We start from the raw sequence: 17920 nt of genomic DNA on the forward strand, positions 1-17920 counted from the left end.
TGAGGCCCAAGTGGACTAGACAGGGTCTAGAACAAAGGATAGAGTCATTATTAGAGGAGCTAAGAAAGGTGCTGTCTAAGCTACAAGTAATTTTTCTGATTGAGAGGCAAATAGAACCTGATAGAAGGGGCTTGATAATAATCTGTTGGGCTTTAGGCCTTGTAAGTTAAGAGGCCCAGACCTATCTATCTCTTCACATGGGGTATATCAGCCAACTTATATTTGACCAAAGATCCAAATCTAATCCCTGGAATAAGGACAGTCTATTCAATAAATGGTGCTGGGAAAATTGGATTTCCACGTGCAGAAGCTTGAAGCAAGACCCATACCTATCACCTTACACAAAAATTCACTCAACATGGATTAAAGACTTAAATCTACGACCCGAAACCATCAAATTATTAGAGAGCATTGGAGAAACCCTGCAAGATATAGGCACAGGCAAAGACTTCCTGGAAAATACTCCAACAGCACAGGCAGTCAAAACCAAAATTAACATTTGGGACTGCATCAAATTAAGAAGTTTCTGTACTTCAAAAGAAACAGTCAGGAAAGTGAAGAGGCAACCAACAGAATGGGAAAAAATATTCGCAAACTATACTACAGATAAAGGATTGATAACCAGAATCTACAAAGAAATCAAGAAAATCCACAACAACAAAACAAACAACCCACTTAAGAGATGGGCCAAGGACCTCAATAGACATTTTTCGAAAGAGGAAATCCAAATGGCCAACAGACACATGAAAAAATGTTCAAGATCACTAGCAATCAGAGAAATGCAAATCAAAACCACAATGAGGTTCCATCTCACCCCGGTGAGAATGGCTCACATTCAGAAATCGACCAACAACAGATGCTGGAGAGGATGTGGGGAAAAAGGGACACTAACCCACTGTTGGTGGGAATGCAAACTGGTTAAGCCACTATGGAAGTCTGTCTGGAGATTCCTCAGAAACCTGAACATAACCCTACCATACAACCCAGCCATCCCACTCCTTGGAATTTACCCAAAGGAAATTAATTTGGCAAATAAAAAAGCCATCTGCACATTAATGTTTATTGCAGCTCAATTCACAATAGCTAAGACCTGGAACCAACCCAAATGCCCATCAACAGTAGACTGGATAAAGAAATTATGGGACATGTACTCCATAGAATACTATACAGCATTAAGAAACAACAAAACCCAGTCATTTGCAACAAGATGGAGCAATCTGGAAAACATCATGCTGAGTGAATTAAGCCAGTCCCAAAGAGACAAATATCATTTGTTTTCCCTGATCGGTGACAACTGAGCGCCAAAGGGGAAACCTGTTAAGTGAAATGGACACTATAAGCAACAATGAACTGATCAGCTCCTGTCCTGACTTTAGATGTACAATGTAATACTTTATCCTTTTTAGTATTTGTTGTTGTTGTTGTGGTTCTAGTACTATTGGTTGAACTCAGTAATTAACACACAATTATTCTTAGGTGTTTAAATTTTAACTGAAAAGTGATCCCTGTTAAATCTAAGAGTGGAAAAAGAGAGGGAGGAGATGAAGAGCTATGGGTTATTTAACTATGTGCTTATTTTCAAAGACTTGAATAATCACCTTGTAACAATGATCAGATTTGGTCTATGTTATGTCATGATTTTAAGGAATCTTATTTCAACCAGATATTTTGGATTTTGATATTGGCCTATTATGCTATGTTATATGTGCGTACATATTGTATGTCCACATGGGGAAATTTTATTAAGAGTTTTATTTTAAATGGCTTTTAGATAAGATTGTCCATAAATTTAAGCTGCTAAAATCAATCAAAGATACATTTTAATTTATATGACCTGAATCTGTGTATCATATGTTTTAAACTTGTTGGTAGAGATTTCTAAATCAACTCGCACTTCGGTTCTTCAGACACTGTGCAGCAGGGCTACATTAATTGGTCACCTGTGCTCAAGGCCTGAAGCCTGATTTCCTTCCTTGTAGTAGCTCTGATCTTCAAGTTATCCTTTTAGGATGGCTTGCCCCATATACACCAAGGTAGAACAGCCTGACTTAGTTTTGAGTTGTAGTTCTGTTAGAATTTAAAATTTGCCACAATTTAAATTTGGTATTTAATCTTCACTAGTCAGATTTTAATATAACCTACCTATGTTACTTACTTTCAAATATTTATATATCTAATATGAAAATATCTTGTCATCTTTAGGGTGGACTGAAAGTGGAAATGCCTATGAACTTAAAGGTAAGTCTTGAATGGCTTTTGTAGTGAGTTAAAATGTGTGAGTATTAATCATTAACTATTGTGTACTATTTGAATAAAGCAGCTGCTTGACTATGTGATAATAACCAGCTAATGGATGTTGGGGTGAGGGAAGTGGCTGCACAGGATGTTTGCAGGGGGCCTGCATGTGGGTAGGCATGGGGAGTGGGGTCAACTTGAAATGATGGAGGTCTGTGCCAGCAACCCAGTCAAACCCCCAAGTATCTACTGCAGTGTGGACAGTTGATAGGTTTTGTTTTGTTTTGATTTGATTTGGTTTATTTGGGGTCAGGGCTTAAGATAGCATTTAGATACTCGAGTGGGTGAATCTTACAGACTTGTAGCAGTTATGCTCAAGAAAGAGATCAAGAGAGATCAGAAGGAGGTGACAGCAGGCTCTTGCCAGATGGATGTAATAAAATGTAATGGATGTAATAATGAACACGGGGGTGGCAGTGGTGCCCATTTGGATCAGTCACACTGATCGGGTACATGTAGGGAGACACAGAAGGAAAGAGAATTATAGAATGTGTGTGAAGAGAGAGAGGAAGAAAACCAGTAAGATGAGCAAAGATGAAAACAGGCCTCCTTTGGCAGCACCCCCCACAGGCAGATATGCAGGCAGGGATGCACCTGTCCTTTTCTTCCTCAAAACAAGACGTAGCTCCTCCAACCCTCCCTTTTTGGGGCTTCTTAATTTATGGAGCTATCATTCTGTCAGTCACATAGATAGGGTCACATGCATTTGAGTGTATGGGCATAAATCAGAAAGTTTGGAAAATGGTATTAACAGATAATGCTCATTTTCCTTGAACTTTTGAAGTACACTTTTATCTAACATCCCTAGACTATAGGTTTTTTGTAATCAAACGTATCAGTTTTAAAAAGTACTTACGCCTGGGTTCTGGGGTTCCACTGTCTGAGTTACTGTTTTCTTTTCTTTCTTTCTTTCCTTTTTTTTTTTTTTTTTTTTTTGACAGGCAGAGTGGACAGTGTGAGAGACAGAGAGAAAGGTCTTCCATTGCCGTTGGTTCACCCTTCAATGGCCGCCGCGGCCGGCGCACAGCGCTGATCCGAAGGCAGGAGCCAGGTGCTTCTCCTGGTCTCCCGTGGGGTGCAGGGCCCAAACACTTGGGCCATCCTCCACTGCACTCCCTGGCCACAGCAGAGAGCTGGACTGGAAGAGGGGCAACCGGGACAGAATCCAGTGCCCCGACTGGGACTAGAACCCAGTGTGCCGGTGCCGCAAGGTGGAGGATTAGCCTATTGAGCCGTGGTGCCAGCCCTGAGTTACTGTTTTCACTGCGGCTGTGGTCAGAATGGCTTCAGAGCTCCCAAAGGGATTCTGACATGCAGCCAGAGTGGCAGACTACTGCTGTGATAGATGCAGAATTAGCTGTGGCACTCTCAGAATGACCCATCAGTCCACCAGTCTGATGAATCGGAGCTTTGGAGAGCACCATGCTTTCTTCTTGGCTGTTCGCAGTCTGACGAATTGTACATGTATATGAATCCATTGGGTATCATAGTTCATCCCAATCTTCAAACTTTGGGTATTATTTTATGGCTTCCTCATGAAAGAACTGCTTTTAATTCATTGTATATAACATGTACTGAGCCCAAATCAAACTTTGATCATTTTAAATGCAGTGAAAATATAATATGTAGAAAATAGCAGGATTGGTATGATGCATTTTTTTCAGTCTTTATAAAGGTATCAGTTTTTAGAAATGCGAATATATAACTTGTTAGTTAAGTGTGTTTATTAGCAGGGGGTCCTATTCACCAGGGCCCCAGATTGCCAGTTGTGCACAGATTACAGCATTAGCATAATAGGGCCAAGTGATAGAATGTGGATAGAGTGATGCTATTATCACTAGCACTTCCACATACTGAAGGCAGATGGTACTTCAGAAGTAAAGGACAGCAGTGTAATAGAAGAGAAATTCTGCACTAATCCAAGTTTAAAATAAGTGGAATGTTGGCTGGCACCGCGGCTCACTTGGCTAATCCTCCACCTGTGGCACTGGCACCCCGGGTTCTAGTCCCGGTTGGGGTGCCAGATTCTGTCCTGGTTGCTCCTCTTCCAGTGCAGCTCTCTGCTGTGGCCCGTGAAGGCTGTGGAGGATGGCCCAAGTGCTTGGGCCCTGCACCTGCATGGGAGACCAGGAGGAAGCACCTGGCTCCTGGCTTTGGATCGGCGCAGTGCGCCAGCCATAGCATCCATTTGAGGGGTGAATCAAAGAAAAAGGAAGACCTTTCTCTCTGTCTCTCTCTCTCTCTCACTGTCTAACTCTGCCTGTTAAAAATAAATAAATAAGTAAGTGGAATGTTAGCAACTTGTGTTCTGCCAAAGTTGTTACAAACAGCCCCCTTTTGATCAAATATCCATTTTTTAAAATTTGTAATTTTCCAACCGTTTCTTATCTCTGGGATGTTTTATGTTTAAATTCAAGGATTTCCACCTCTGTTTCTTAGAGAATAGCAGTAACTACAGAAGCAGTTAGTAGTTGTAAGAAACCGTATTATGCTTCCTCGAAACGGTGGATGATTTGTCATTATCCCCTGGAACTGCAGGAGGTTTTCTTTTAGGGAAAATTCAGTAAATATAAGGCAAATCTGTATTACACTCTAAACAGCAGGATAGACTTTACAAATAAGCCAGGAAGGCTTGGAGGAGTGGTGGCGGCCAGGCCCCTCAGGGCCTCTGCTGCCGGCCAGGGCCCACTGGCATCCATCAAGCAACTGGTGTGGAGGTAGGGGCGGGCAAAAACGTTGTATCTTGTTGCTGAGATCCTTAAATCAACAGACAGGGTTTCAGAAATTCAGGATGAAGAGGAGAACCCTGGAGGACCAGCTCCTGCACGGCCTGGGTCACTACTGCTTGGTGTGAATGTGCCATTGTGTCTTTAGCAGCAGTCCTGGGGCTGGTATTGTGGCCTAGCGGGTTAAGCAAGCAGCCTGTGATGCTACCTGGCATCGCATGTGGGCACCAGTTAGTATCCCAGCTGCTCCACTTGGCATCCAGCTCCCTGCTGAAGGCCTGGGGAAGCAGTGGAGATTGGCCCAAGTGCTTCAGCCCCTATACCCACGTGGGAGACATGAATGAGGATCCTGGCCATTGTAGCCACCTGGGGAGTGAACCAGGGGATGGAAGATGTCTCTCTCGCTCTATCTATCCCTATCCTCTCTCTCCTTTCCCTTCCCTCCCTCCTCCTCCCCTCCCCAACTCTTTCAAAATAAATAAATAAATCTTAAAACAGTAGCCCTCACCCAGAGTAAGGGTCTGTGTCAGGAGCCTCATCTCAAGACCTAGCAGTCTCCTCTGCCCTGTGGGAGGATGGGTTCCCGCCATTCATAGGCCGTTCTTGCTGAAAACCTGGCTGCTGTACAGATTCTGATGATCTATCGGGAGAGATTTTTGTAGAAGCCAGTGATTTAAAAACAAAAAAAAAAATTGTTAAACATGAAAACTGCAGGGCTGGCACCGTGGCTCACTTGGTTAATCCTTCGCCTGCAGTGCCAGCATCCCATATGGGCACCAGGTTCTAGTCCTGGTTGCTCCTCTTCCAGTCCACCTCTCTGCTATGGCCCGGGAGGGCAGTGGAGAATGGCCCAGGTGCTTGGGCTCCTGCACCCACATGGGAGACCAGGAGGAAGCACCTGGCTCCTGGATTGGTGCATTGCCAGCTGTAGTGGCCATTTGAGGGGTGAACCAACAGAAGGAAGACCCTTCTCTCTGTCTCACTGTCTATAACTCTACCTGTCCAAAAAAAAAAAAAAAAAAAAAAAGCTTTCTTTCTTAAAAAAAAAAAAAATGAAAACTGCAGTTCTGCAATAAGTGTTTCCGTGACTGGCCCAGAACGTTGATCTTAAGCCAAGTTCCATTGATTGTCCCTGACTCCCAGACAGGGGAAAGACAAGAAGCCATGTCGTTTTTGCCATCCTCATCGTCCCTCAGGGTCACACTGGCCTCTTGCAGTCTTCAGGGGGTGGCTCTCGTGGTCAGTGGCTGGAGTGTGGAGGCAGCACTAGGTGGACACTGCTGTCTACCGTGGGGATCTTGTCAGGTCATAGCCATTCCATGGTTGTGAAGCCTTCTAAGTCCACCTCTGTGAACTTTCAGGTTTGAAAAACCTTTCAGCTGGTGTTTTCAAGGGGCGTGCTGTGAGGCTGAGACTTGAGCTCTGTGGGCAGCCTGAAGGTCTTCCAGCTGCCTCTCTCTCTGCTCTCCTCCACAGGGAAGGGTATAACATACACCATACCCCACTTGGGCTGTTTTTATGTTGATGTTATTTTTTAAAATACATTTTCATTTCCATCTCTTGTTGCAGTTGACAACTTTCTTGTTCAAATAAATTCCAACATCCAAGAATCAGTTATAAACGAGTTTACTCTCTGAAATGGTCCTAGAATTTGGGTGACCAGAGCAATATAATTATACTAGAGTGTTCATATGAGAGAAGCATTAAAATTAAGATATTTTACCTTTATGATGACAAGGACTCATATTCCTTGTGAATATCAGACACTAAGTATATATGTTGTGGTCTTTACTGTTACTGAAGTAATATGTGTCCTAAAATATGAACATGTTAATTTTTTTATATTTTTCAGGTTATTATGTATGAAAAACCTCACTTCCATGGGAAATACAAAGAGTTTAGTGAACATATAGATTCTGTCCCTAATTTTTTAAAAAATGATGACTTTCATGGAATTGGATCAATTCGTGTCATTGGTGGAGTGTGAGTGTCATATTTTTAATTTTTTATTTAGTAGCCTGTTTTTGAAGATTGGCATGAAAATACACTAGGCAGAGCAAAAACAACCTGTATTGGTGTAAAAATATATATCCTTTCTGTAATATGGTGAGTTAAAAATACATTAGTTACTGATGGCTTTCTGTGAACTCTTGTTGGTATCAAAGATTTTAAGATAGATTAAATATAAAAGTTTCTAAAGCTTCAACACTTAGTATTTCTAAACACAGTGTGGAAACAAAGAATTGCAGAATAAAATTAGTTTTTCACAGGTTGTGAGAATGAGTAAGAGTACAGTTGTTATTCTCTATTCTGCTGATCTTAGATGATTCAGGTACCAAGGACTTTGCTAGTAGGCCCTTCCTCATTCAAGGGGAACTTTGACACTGGTTGCTGTTTTCCCATGAACAGCTATTGAAGAATCCCTCTAAGAACCCAGGGTACATTCGTCACTGATACACTTCAGTCTCAGCAGTACCTGGGGCAGAAATCCCACGCAACGTGTAGCTCAGCTGGGATGTGTCTTTGTATTCGTGTCCTAGCAGATAAAGCTGTGAAGAAGTAACTTTCCTCATAGCTTATTTGGCATTGTCAACCCAGTGCTGGAATCTGCCTACAACATTTGTTGTCTCATTGTTGATACACTGGTTGTCTTGGAAGTAGGGTCATTTTAATTTAAGCATCAGTATCTCATGATGTTTGCTGTAACATATTACAACTTGTTTATACTACTCTACCAAAGGCAGCACTAAAATCATTGTATTCATGGGATGTAAGTGATTTGCCTAAGGTCACTGAAGTGTCTATATATAGAACTTAGACTTGGCAATGTCTGACAGTAAGTGACTTGACAGTCAAGCCAGCCTAAAGGTAGGAGGCTGATGTATAATATATACCACTGTAATACATAGGTACATCATATCAGTAACTGATCTAATACACTGGTAATAATTTAATTCCTTGTCCTTGAATTTTAGAAAAACTTTCCAGGGGCTAGATGAACAAATATGGTTTGGATGAACACATTTTTGTTGTGTTGGGTTTATTTGTTACATTCTTTGGTTTGTGAACACACATGATTGTTATTAACCCTGTTAGGAAATATTTTTGCATTTCCCTCACCCTTTGGGATAAAAATGTTTTTCCTATTAACCAGATCAATTTAAAACTGGTCTACTTCACAAAAAATTATCAGCTAAAATTCAGTGTGGTGCACATTGCTTTTCTCTTAAGATTCTTGCAACTATTTTATAGAAATCTAAAGAAAATAAGTCTTGACTGTAACACAGTACACACATTTTTGTTTTATATGACAACTACAGGAGAAAAATTTAAATGTCCCTTCTCAAAAATGAACAACTGACTTTATTACTTTTTTACCACTTCTATTTTTTGCTTTGTTTACTGGTTATCTGTTCCTCATTGCTGTGGAATCTGAGGAAAGTGCAACTGTTTTTTTAAATTTTCCTCAGATAACATGTACATTTAATTATCTAAGGTTGATAAATAAAGTGAATCTTAAACAAAACTTAGTCTGTTAAGAAAATCTTCAGAAGGTTTTGAACTCTCATTATGTAATAGATTTACTACTCATAATCTGTCCTTTAACATAAAGGTCTTTTATACCTTTTATTCCTTTTTCCATCCACGTATAATTAAAGCATGTTTTGAGTAATTGCATTACTTTATAAAAGTAAGCTTAGAATTTTGTAAGTTTTCTTGTGAATTTTGTTTTCACAAATAGTTTAATAAATAAACAGTGTTGGTATCTTTATATACTACACATGAACTAAGATGTTTTCATGTTTATAAGGTTATTCCAACTCGGGTGAACCTTTACCCCTGACCAAATCATACATATGCTTACACACAGAAAGCAAGAGGGAACTAATGGTTATTGAACATTATTATTTGTGCTCCATGAAAACAACTCTTTGCACTGTTTTTTAAAATACATTTGCAACTCTAGTTGGGGTAGAGAAAGTAAAAACAATAGTAGGTAGCCCTCCTAGGCTTCTTTTTTGTCAAGCTCCAGAGTTCTGAAGTCCCCAACCCTTGAGCTCAGAACAGGCATTTTTGGAATCTGCCTAGTTGGTGGGAGTCCCGCTCTCACTAAACAGTACAATTGAGGCATATTTAAGCAAGTCAGCATGTTTTATGAAACATCTATGTCCACGTTTCATTAGAAACTATCCATTCATAAAAAAGGTAAGTTTCTAGGCTGTTGTGGCATAGCCGATAAAGCTGACACATATAAAGCCAGAATCCCATATGGGCTCCAATTTGTATTCCAGCTGCTCTACTTTTTTTTTTTTTTTTCCTTTTTAAAGATTTATTTATTTGAGAGGCAGAGTTAGAGACAGAGGGGTCTTCTATCCACTGTTTCACTCCCATATGAAAGTCTCCCATGTGGCACTGGTTTGTGTCCTGGCTGCTCCTCTTCTGATCCAGCTCTCTGCTTATGGCCTGAGAAAGCAATGGAAGATGGCCCAAGTGCTTGGGCCCCTGCACCTGTGTGGGAGACCCGGAATAAGCTCCTGGCTTTGGATCAGCTAAGCTCTAGGCATTGTACCCATTTGGGGAGTGAACTGGCAGATGGAGGACCTCTCTCTCTGTCTCTGTAACTCTACCTCTGAAATAAATCTTAAAAAAAAAAAAAAAAAAAAAAAGCAAGGAACTGTGTTGCTGGAAAATACTCTGCCACAGTGCTTCCTGTTTCCATAATAGCCACTGATAGAATGGTGGGACCAGCATTTCCACCCATAAGTATTTATAGACATCTTTGTATACATTTAGGGCACCAATTAGGTCACCAGGGCTAATACCAGCTCTGTCTCATTTCCCAGCTGCTGTTTACTGACCTCTGTTTTACTGTTTTTTAATCTGGAATTGGTGAGAAGTTTGCTTGATTTAAACCCAAAATCATTTTTAATACAGTAGTCATTTTGTGATGGCAGAAAGCTTAATCAGTAAAATAAGAATAATTACCTTTGAATCTCAGTGTGGTATGTAACTTTTCTTATTGTCAATATATACTTTCTATTTTCTTTTTCTTTACTTAGCAAACTGTTCTTTGAGTACATTGGGATGGATCAAGACATGCCACAAACATTTAAAGAACATTGCTCTGTTGCAGTCCTATAGTTAGGATTTGTTGGGAAAAGCCTGTGGACTATAAAAGTGATTGCTCTGTGAAGCACAGGCCATTTGTCTTTGTATATAAAAATATAAGCAAATAGTTTTTTTTTTTTAAAAATGGAGATGAACAAATCTGTGCTTTATCATGATTTTTTTCTTTTGCTTTCTTGATTAGTTTTTTTGATGTTGACTATAGCTTATTACATTGCATACCCTATGTATTTCTAGGTGGGTTGCCTATGAGAAGGAACATTTCAAAGGCCAGCAGTTCCTGCTTGAGGAAGGAGACTTTGAAGACAGTAACGCCTATGGGGCATTAAGTGCTCCCATCTTGTCTTTTCGGTACTTACAAGCTGTAAGTTAGCTTCCTTACTTTACATTCTCCACCTGTTTTATCTTTTCATGAAAGTTGGGCATGATTACTGATAGAACATGAGACTATAAAAAATTTCTAATGTTTGAAAGCGTCAGACTTCAAGGATTATATTGACCATTTTTCTTAACTGTCATAATTATTATAGAATATTTATATAAACCTTTCCCTTCATTAATTCCATCATTTTTTGAGCACCTGCTGCATATAGCATCAGATGCTGAAAATATAACGGCCAGGTATTCAGTCCCAACAGCCCAGAGCAGGCAGTCTGGTAGAGAACATAGCACTTTTGTAAAGCTTGAGGTGTTTTACCATGACTAAATTAAGTGCACAGTGCTTGAAGTACCCAGAAAAAAGGCCAGCTCGTCAGTTACCCCACTGGGAGTAGAGAGAGTTCCCTGGAGGAGACGATAGCTGACCTGAAGTTGTAAGAGTTAACCAAGTGAAGTCGGCGCCGTGACTCACTAGGCTAATCCTCCGCCTGTGGCGCCGGCACACTGGGTTCTAGTTCCGGTCGGGGCGTCGGATTCTGTCCTGGTTGCTCCTCTTCCAGTCCAGCTCTCTGCTGTGGCCTGGGAAGGCAGTGGAGGATGGCCCAAGTCCTTGGGCCCTGTATCCCATGGGAGACCAGGAGGAGCACCTGGCTCCTGGCTTCGGATCAGCGCGGTGTGCTGGCTGCAGCAGCCATTGGAGGGTGAACCAACGGTAAAGGAAGACCTTTCTCTCTGTCTCCCTCTCTCTCACTGTCCACTCTGCTTGTCAAAAAAAAAAAAAAGTTAACCAAGTGGAAAATTTCTAGTGAGAGGGGAAAGTAGGTGCTTTTTAGTAAGAGATTAGTACACGTTGATGTGTGATGTCAAGGCTGTAAGCCAGCGGTTCTCAGCTGGGGTTGATTTTAGGACTTCAGGGGCATTTGGCTGTGTCCGGGGAAGGTTTAGATTGTTATTTGGGGTTGGGGTTGACCTAGTGGACAGAGGACAGAGATGCTGTTAACTCCTACCATGGAAAGGACAACCCCCAACAATAGTTACAGAACTCGAAATGTTAATAGTGCTGAAGTTGAGAAACTCATATGTAAGTGAAATTGTGGTGTGTTTGGTGAACTGGGGTTGAATAAGGAAATTGGAGAGACCTTCAGGAAGTGAGTCTAGAGTCACACATAGTGAATGTCCTCTGCCATGTTGAGGAGTTCAGACTTTTTTTCCTTGTGTTGACAATGAGCCACCGATAGGCGTTAGACCTAGTGAACATATTAGATCAATGGTTTAGGGAGACTATGGTTTTTGGTGACTACACTACATTACACCCTTTTTTTTTTTTTTTTTCTGCCAGGCAGAGTTAGAAAGAGAGTTATAGACAGAGACAGAGAGAAAAGTCTTCCTTCCGTTGGTTCACTCCCCTAATGGCCGCTACGGCCAGTGCGCTGTGCCAGTCCAAAGCCAGGAGCTGGGTACTTCCTCCCGGTCTCCCATGCGGATGCAGGGACCCAAGCACTTGGGCCATCCTCCACTGCCTTCCCAGGCCTCAGCAGAGAGCTGGACTGGAAGAGGAGCAACCGGGACTAGTACCCGGTGCCCCAACCGGGACTAGAACCCAGGGTGCTGGCGCCACAGGCAGAGGATTAGCCAAGTGAGCCAATGCGCCAGCCTGTATTACACTTTTTCATGGGGAAGATGAAGCTGGAGGTGAAAGATTCAGAAAGCTATAGCACTCCAGATGGAAACTTATAAAGGCACAGATGTTAGAGAGTTCTGAAGATACCAGGGCTGGGCCAGGTTGAAGCTGGAAGCCCAGAATTCAGTCTAAGTCTCCCATGTGATGGAGGGGACCCAGCCACTTTAGCCTTTACCTTCTGCCTCCCAGCCTCTGTATTAGCAGGAAGGCAGCATTGGGAGCCAGACCTGGCACAGGAACCCAGGTACTCTTAAAAAGAGGTGCTTGCTTCCCAAATAATGTCTTAACTGCAAGTCCAAAGACTTGCCTTCGTAAGTTTCTACCTGGAGTCCTGTCACTTTCTGAACCTTTCACCTCCAGCTTTATCTTCCTCAATCCATGCAAACTATGGATGTAGTTACCACAAAGGCCTTTCTAAACCACTGAAAGTCTATCAGTGGCTCACTGTCAAGAAAAATAAAATCTGAGCTGCTCAACATGGCATGAGGACATCGACGAGACCAAATACTTGCTACTCCATGAACTTTGTGAGATATTCTCTTACAGAAGCTGAGGAACTAAAGGTTAGGTACTGTGCCAAAGTGTAGAACTGGGATCTAAGGGAAAATCTACCCTGGAGCCCATGGCATTTTATCCATTTTCTTGATCCAAATGCTTATTAGACTTAAAAAGCACCTTAACAATGGAAAACTGAATTTCATTTGGTCAAAGGCTTATTAACATCTCATTTACACCTATTAATGTAGGGCCACACATATTAAAAGATAAGTATCTGATTTTCAGATTATTTATAATTTAAATATACACTAAAATATATAGTAAAAATGGTCTATATTTATACAACATAAAATTAATACATGTATGAAGGTAATTCAAAAGTTTGTGGGGGCAGCTGGCATTGTAGCATAGCAGGTTTTTTTTTTTTATTTTTTTTTATTTTAAAGACAGAGATACAGAGAGGGGTCGCTGGTTCACTCCCCAGACAGCTACAATGACTGGAGCTGCGCCGATCCAAAACCAGGAACTAGGGGCTTCCTCCAGGTCCCCTATGCGGGTGCAGGGGCCCAAGAACTTGTGCCATTTTCTACTGCTTTTCCAGGCCATAGCAGAGAGCTGGATCAGAATATGAGCAACCAGAACCAGAACCGGCGCCCATATGGTATGCCAGTGCTGCAGGCTGAGGCGTTAACCCACTGAGCCACAGTGCTGGTCCGTAGCGTACCAGTTTAAGCTGCTGTCTGTGTGCGGGTATCCCATATGAGTCCCGGTTCAAGTCGCTGTTACTCTACTTCTGATCCAGCTCCCTGCTGATGGACCTGAAAAAGCAATTGAACATGGTCCATAAACTTGGGCCCCTACCACCCACCTAGAAGACCTGGATGGTCCATTCCTGGCTGTTGCAGCCATTTAGGGAATGAACCAGAGAGTGGAAGACCTCTCTCTCTGTCTCTCCCTCTCTCTCACTCTAACTCTGCCTTTCAAGTAAATAAAATAAAACTTGAAAAAGCTGTCTTTCTTTAAAAAAAAAAGTTTTTGAAAAAATGGAATTAAAAGATAAATTTTGGGGGGCTGGCATTGTGGTGTAGTGAGTTACATCAACATCCCATATGGGGACCAGTTCAAGTCTTGGCTACTCCACTTCTGATCCAGCTCCCTGCTAATGTGCCTTGGAAAGCTGCAGAAGATGGCCTAAGTGCTTGGGCCCCTTCACCCACGTGGGAGACCTGGAAGAAGCTCCTGGCTTCGGTCTGGCCTAGCTCTGGTTGTGGCCATTTGGTGATTGAATCAGCAGATGAAAGTCCTCTCTCTCTCTGTCTCTCTCCCTCGCTCTCTTTCTCTCGAACTCTGCTTTCCAAATATTTTTTAAAAAAGATAAATTTATTTTGATGCCAAATTTTTTTTAAATGCACATGTGGTTTTTTCACAGAATGCTTTTTCCACTAACTTTTTGAGGATCCCTCACATATATTATGAAAATACTTTGAAATTTGCTTATCATGTTACATTTTGTAAAATTACACATTACCCAGATAGAGCATGTAGTCCTGTGCCTTTGATACACCTGCAGAAGTTAGTAGGTAGAGCTGACATGAGAAAGCTCTGAGATAGCCCAGATGTGTCGAACCTGGGAAAGAGTGAAGCACCACAGCCACAGTCTCAGTTGAAGTGTAATGTGAAATAAACAAGAGGACAGATAGAAAAACTGCATAATGTAATGCAGATTCCACACGTCCTGGCTTCAGTGTATGGAACACTGTGGATATACTAAGGTCAAATACCGGACATCTTCCTTAGGGATGAAGTGATCTGTCCTGGAGTACTTTGGAGAGGACAACCAGAAATGCGTTCCTATTTCCACATGAGTCATTCAGAGCTGTTGACTTGAGACTTTAAAAAAGGAGAGAGAGAGGACCAAAAGGAATACAGCAATATTTGGGCTCTGGGGATTAAGGAATTTTTATTCCTTGGCGTCCTCAATAAAATTTGCCTGGTGTGCTTGTTCTTTGTCAATTTTATACTAGCTTAACATTTGGATTTGGATTTGCTTTTATTATGATTTTCAGTCTTGGGTCTCTCTTTAGGGCTCTACAACTAGATGGTATGCAGTCTAGACCTTGCATTGTCCTGCTCCTGGGAGCACCAGCTCTCCACTGGGGCCTGTATCACACTGTGTACCGGGAGTTGTAGTGCAAGAGCTCAGGGGCCTGAGAACAGGGATATTAGGAAATTTAAAAGTTATCCAATTACTGATCCTTAAGACTTGTCTTTGGGCCTGAAGCAACTACTCTAACAGCAGGGTGTGCTACACTCAAGAGTGTGCTAAGCTATCAGAGTGCCTTAAAATATAAGATTGAATGTAATTTTTAAAGTTTTTTTTCCCACTATTTTTCATTCTTCTTCAGCATTAGAACTCTACTTAAATCTGTGGGACTTGCAGCGTTACTGCGCCTAGGAAAGTAAGGATGGCCATACCTTACTAACCTCTTTGTGACTCCCGAGGCTTGTTCTGGTCACTTCCGGAGCAGGCGGTTAGAAGTTTTTTATTTTATGAATTTATCTTCTTTGCATGTTTTATACTATTATTTGTGTGACACCCCCCACCCCCACCTGTGGGGGTGCTGCCGTGTGACTAGGCTCACATGACCCAGAACATGTGAGTTGCTCCCTTACTCCTGCTACCGCAGCAGGGACTAGAAAGCAGGTGGTAGTAGGGGCAGGAAAAGTAGACATAAAGATGGAGAATTCCAGAGTCACCAGAGTGGTGGAGGAGAGGTTCCTGTCTTTAAGAGGGAGTTTAAAGAACCACCCACCCCTGGCTTATGGTTCCAGAGCAGGACCAGACAGGGCCCCCACAACAAATCCTCACAGTCAGTGAGCTAGTTAACACTCTAGCATGATTGGAAGGAGAAGAGGCATGTATAGGTGCCTTGGGTGATGGAGGCTTGTGAGTATATAACCAGGTTTGCCAGTATGGCACTCAGATTTTAAATATCTCAATACTCTAGTTGGAATGCTTATTCTTGGGACTTTTAGGGGACTTACAGGCTATTAAAACTTTCTTCAGGGGACTGGCACTGTGGGGTAGCAGGTAAAGCAGCTGCCTGCAGTGCCGGCATCCCATATGGGCGCCGGTTCAAGTCCTGGCTGCTCCACTTCTGATCCAGTTCTCTGCTGTGGCCTGGGAAAGCAGTATAAGATGGCCCAGGTCCTTGGGCCCCTGCACCCATGTGGGAAGACCCAGAGGAAGCTCCTGGCTTCAGATCAGCTCAGCTCCGGCCATTGTGGCCATCTGGAGAGTGAACCAGTGGATGGAAGACCCCCCTCTCTCTCTGCGTAACTCTGACTTTCAAATAAATAAATAAATCTTTAAAAACTTTGTTCATCTGGAAAGTGGCATTATAAAATGTATATGTGTACATGTGTGTAAAATAGCTTTTCACTATTCTGAATATGCATCTTTGTATATAAATAGTTCATCATTTAGTTTCTTTAGGAATCTTTTCTTAAATAGGAATTTTAAGGTCAAAGAGAATGAACCGTTCTGTTTTTCATATATTGCTAAATTACTTTCTCAAATAGTTATTTATTTATTTATTTATTTATTTGACAGGCAGAGTGGACAGTGAGAGAGAGACAGAGAGAAAGGTCTTCCTTTTGCCATTGGTTCACCCTCCAATGGCCGCCGCAGTAGGCGCGCTGCGGCTGGCGCACCGCACCGATCCGATGGCAGGAGCCAGGTGCTTCTCCTGGTCTCCCATGGGGTGCAGGGCCCAAGGACTTGGGCCATCCTCCACTGCACTCCCTGGCCACAGCAGAGAGCTGGCCTGGAAGAGGGGCAACCGGGACAGGATCGGTGCCCCGACCGGGACTAGAACCCGGTGTGCCGGCGCCGCAAGGCGGAGGATTAGCCTGTTGAGCCACGGCGCCGGCCTCAAATAGTTATTTAATTTGTATTCCACGAACAATGTTCTCTGATCAAACTGGATTTTTATTTATTTTTTCATAATTTATTAGAGAGGGAAAGAAGACAGAGCCCTCATCCTCTGGTTTACTCTCCAAATGTCCACAAGGGCTGTGGATGGGGCTAAATGTGGGAGCCAGGTCTCCTATGTGAGTGACAGGAACGCGATCACTTGAGCTTCATTGCCGACTCAGGAAATGCATTAGCAGGAAACTGGAATCAGAGGCTTGATCTGGGAATTGAATCCAGGTACTACAACACAGGACTTGGGCATCCAAATCTGCATTTTTTTTTCAAGTTAATATTTATTTGTTTGAAAGGCAGAATTACAGAGAAAAAAAGAGAGACAGAGAAAGAGATCTTCCATCCACTGGTTCACTCCCCAAAAGGATTGCAATGACCTTGGCTAGGTCAGAGTGAAGCCAGAAGCCTGGAGCTTTTCCAAGTCTCCCACATGAATGCAGGGGTCCAAGCACTTGGGCCTTCCTCTGCTGCTTTCCCAGGTGCATTAGCAGGGAGCTGGAAACAGAAGTGGAGCAGCCCACTGTGCCACAGTGTCTGCCCCCAGATCTACACCTTAACTGCTACCTCAAGTGCTGCCCCAGAAACTGGATTTTTAATCCTTCTTAATTTAGTTTTAAAGAGTAGAAATTTTGTCTAATTACTTTAATTCAGATTTAATTTACTAGTGAAATTGGACACTTGTATGTATGTTTTTTATGAATTGCCTGTCTTTAGCTGGTTTATCTATTTGGGTCTTGAGAGTTTTCTACGATGTCTTTGTTTTAAATAAGTTACCTAGCCTACCAACCTTTTTCTAATAATGTAGTCTCATTTTGATTTTTTAATAAAAAATTTTAAGTATTTACTTATTTATTTTCAGTTACTTGAAGAGTGACTGAGAGATTCTATTTCCTGGTTCACTACCCAAATTCCTACAATAGCCAGGGCTGGGCTAGGATGAAGCCAGGAGCATGGAACTCTTACTGGGGCTCCCACAGGGGTCGTAGGGGCCTAAACACCAGAGCCAATATCTGCTGCCTTCCAGGATGCATTATCAGGAAACTGGGTTAGAAGCAGAGTAGCTAAGATTGGAACCAGGTGCTTTGATATCGGATGTAAGGTTCCACTCAACAGCTTAACCCCCTGTACCTGCAACATCTGCCCCAAATAATTTTTAAGTGGATGTTACCTGTTTTTTATATTACATTTCAGCTCATCAGTCATCTCCCACATTACCTAAAGTACATT

At 42.2% G+C, this 17920-nt stretch overlaps 1 protein-coding gene across 1 annotated transcript in view; it reads left to right on the forward strand.

Moving 5' to 3' along the window:
* The window catches only part of CRYBG3 (crystallin beta-gamma domain containing 3), a 135734-nt gene that overhangs the window by 76933 nt on the left and 40881 nt on the right, over positions 1–17920 (forward strand). Inside the window, exons 10-12 of the mRNA XM_062206721.1 lie at positions 2203–2238; positions 6874–7004; positions 10386–10512. Coding sequence (XP_062062705.1) covers positions 2203–2238; positions 6874–7004; positions 10386–10512 — 294 coding nt within the window. The remainder of the gene's footprint in view (positions 1–2202; positions 2239–6873; positions 7005–10385; positions 10513–17920) is intronic.

Source organism: Lepus europaeus, chromosome 2 (genome assembly GCF_033115175.1).
Source record: "Lepus europaeus isolate LE1 chromosome 2, mLepTim1.pri, whole genome shotgun sequence".
NCBI lineage: Eukaryota > Metazoa > Chordata > Mammalia > Lagomorpha > Leporidae > Lepus > Lepus europaeus.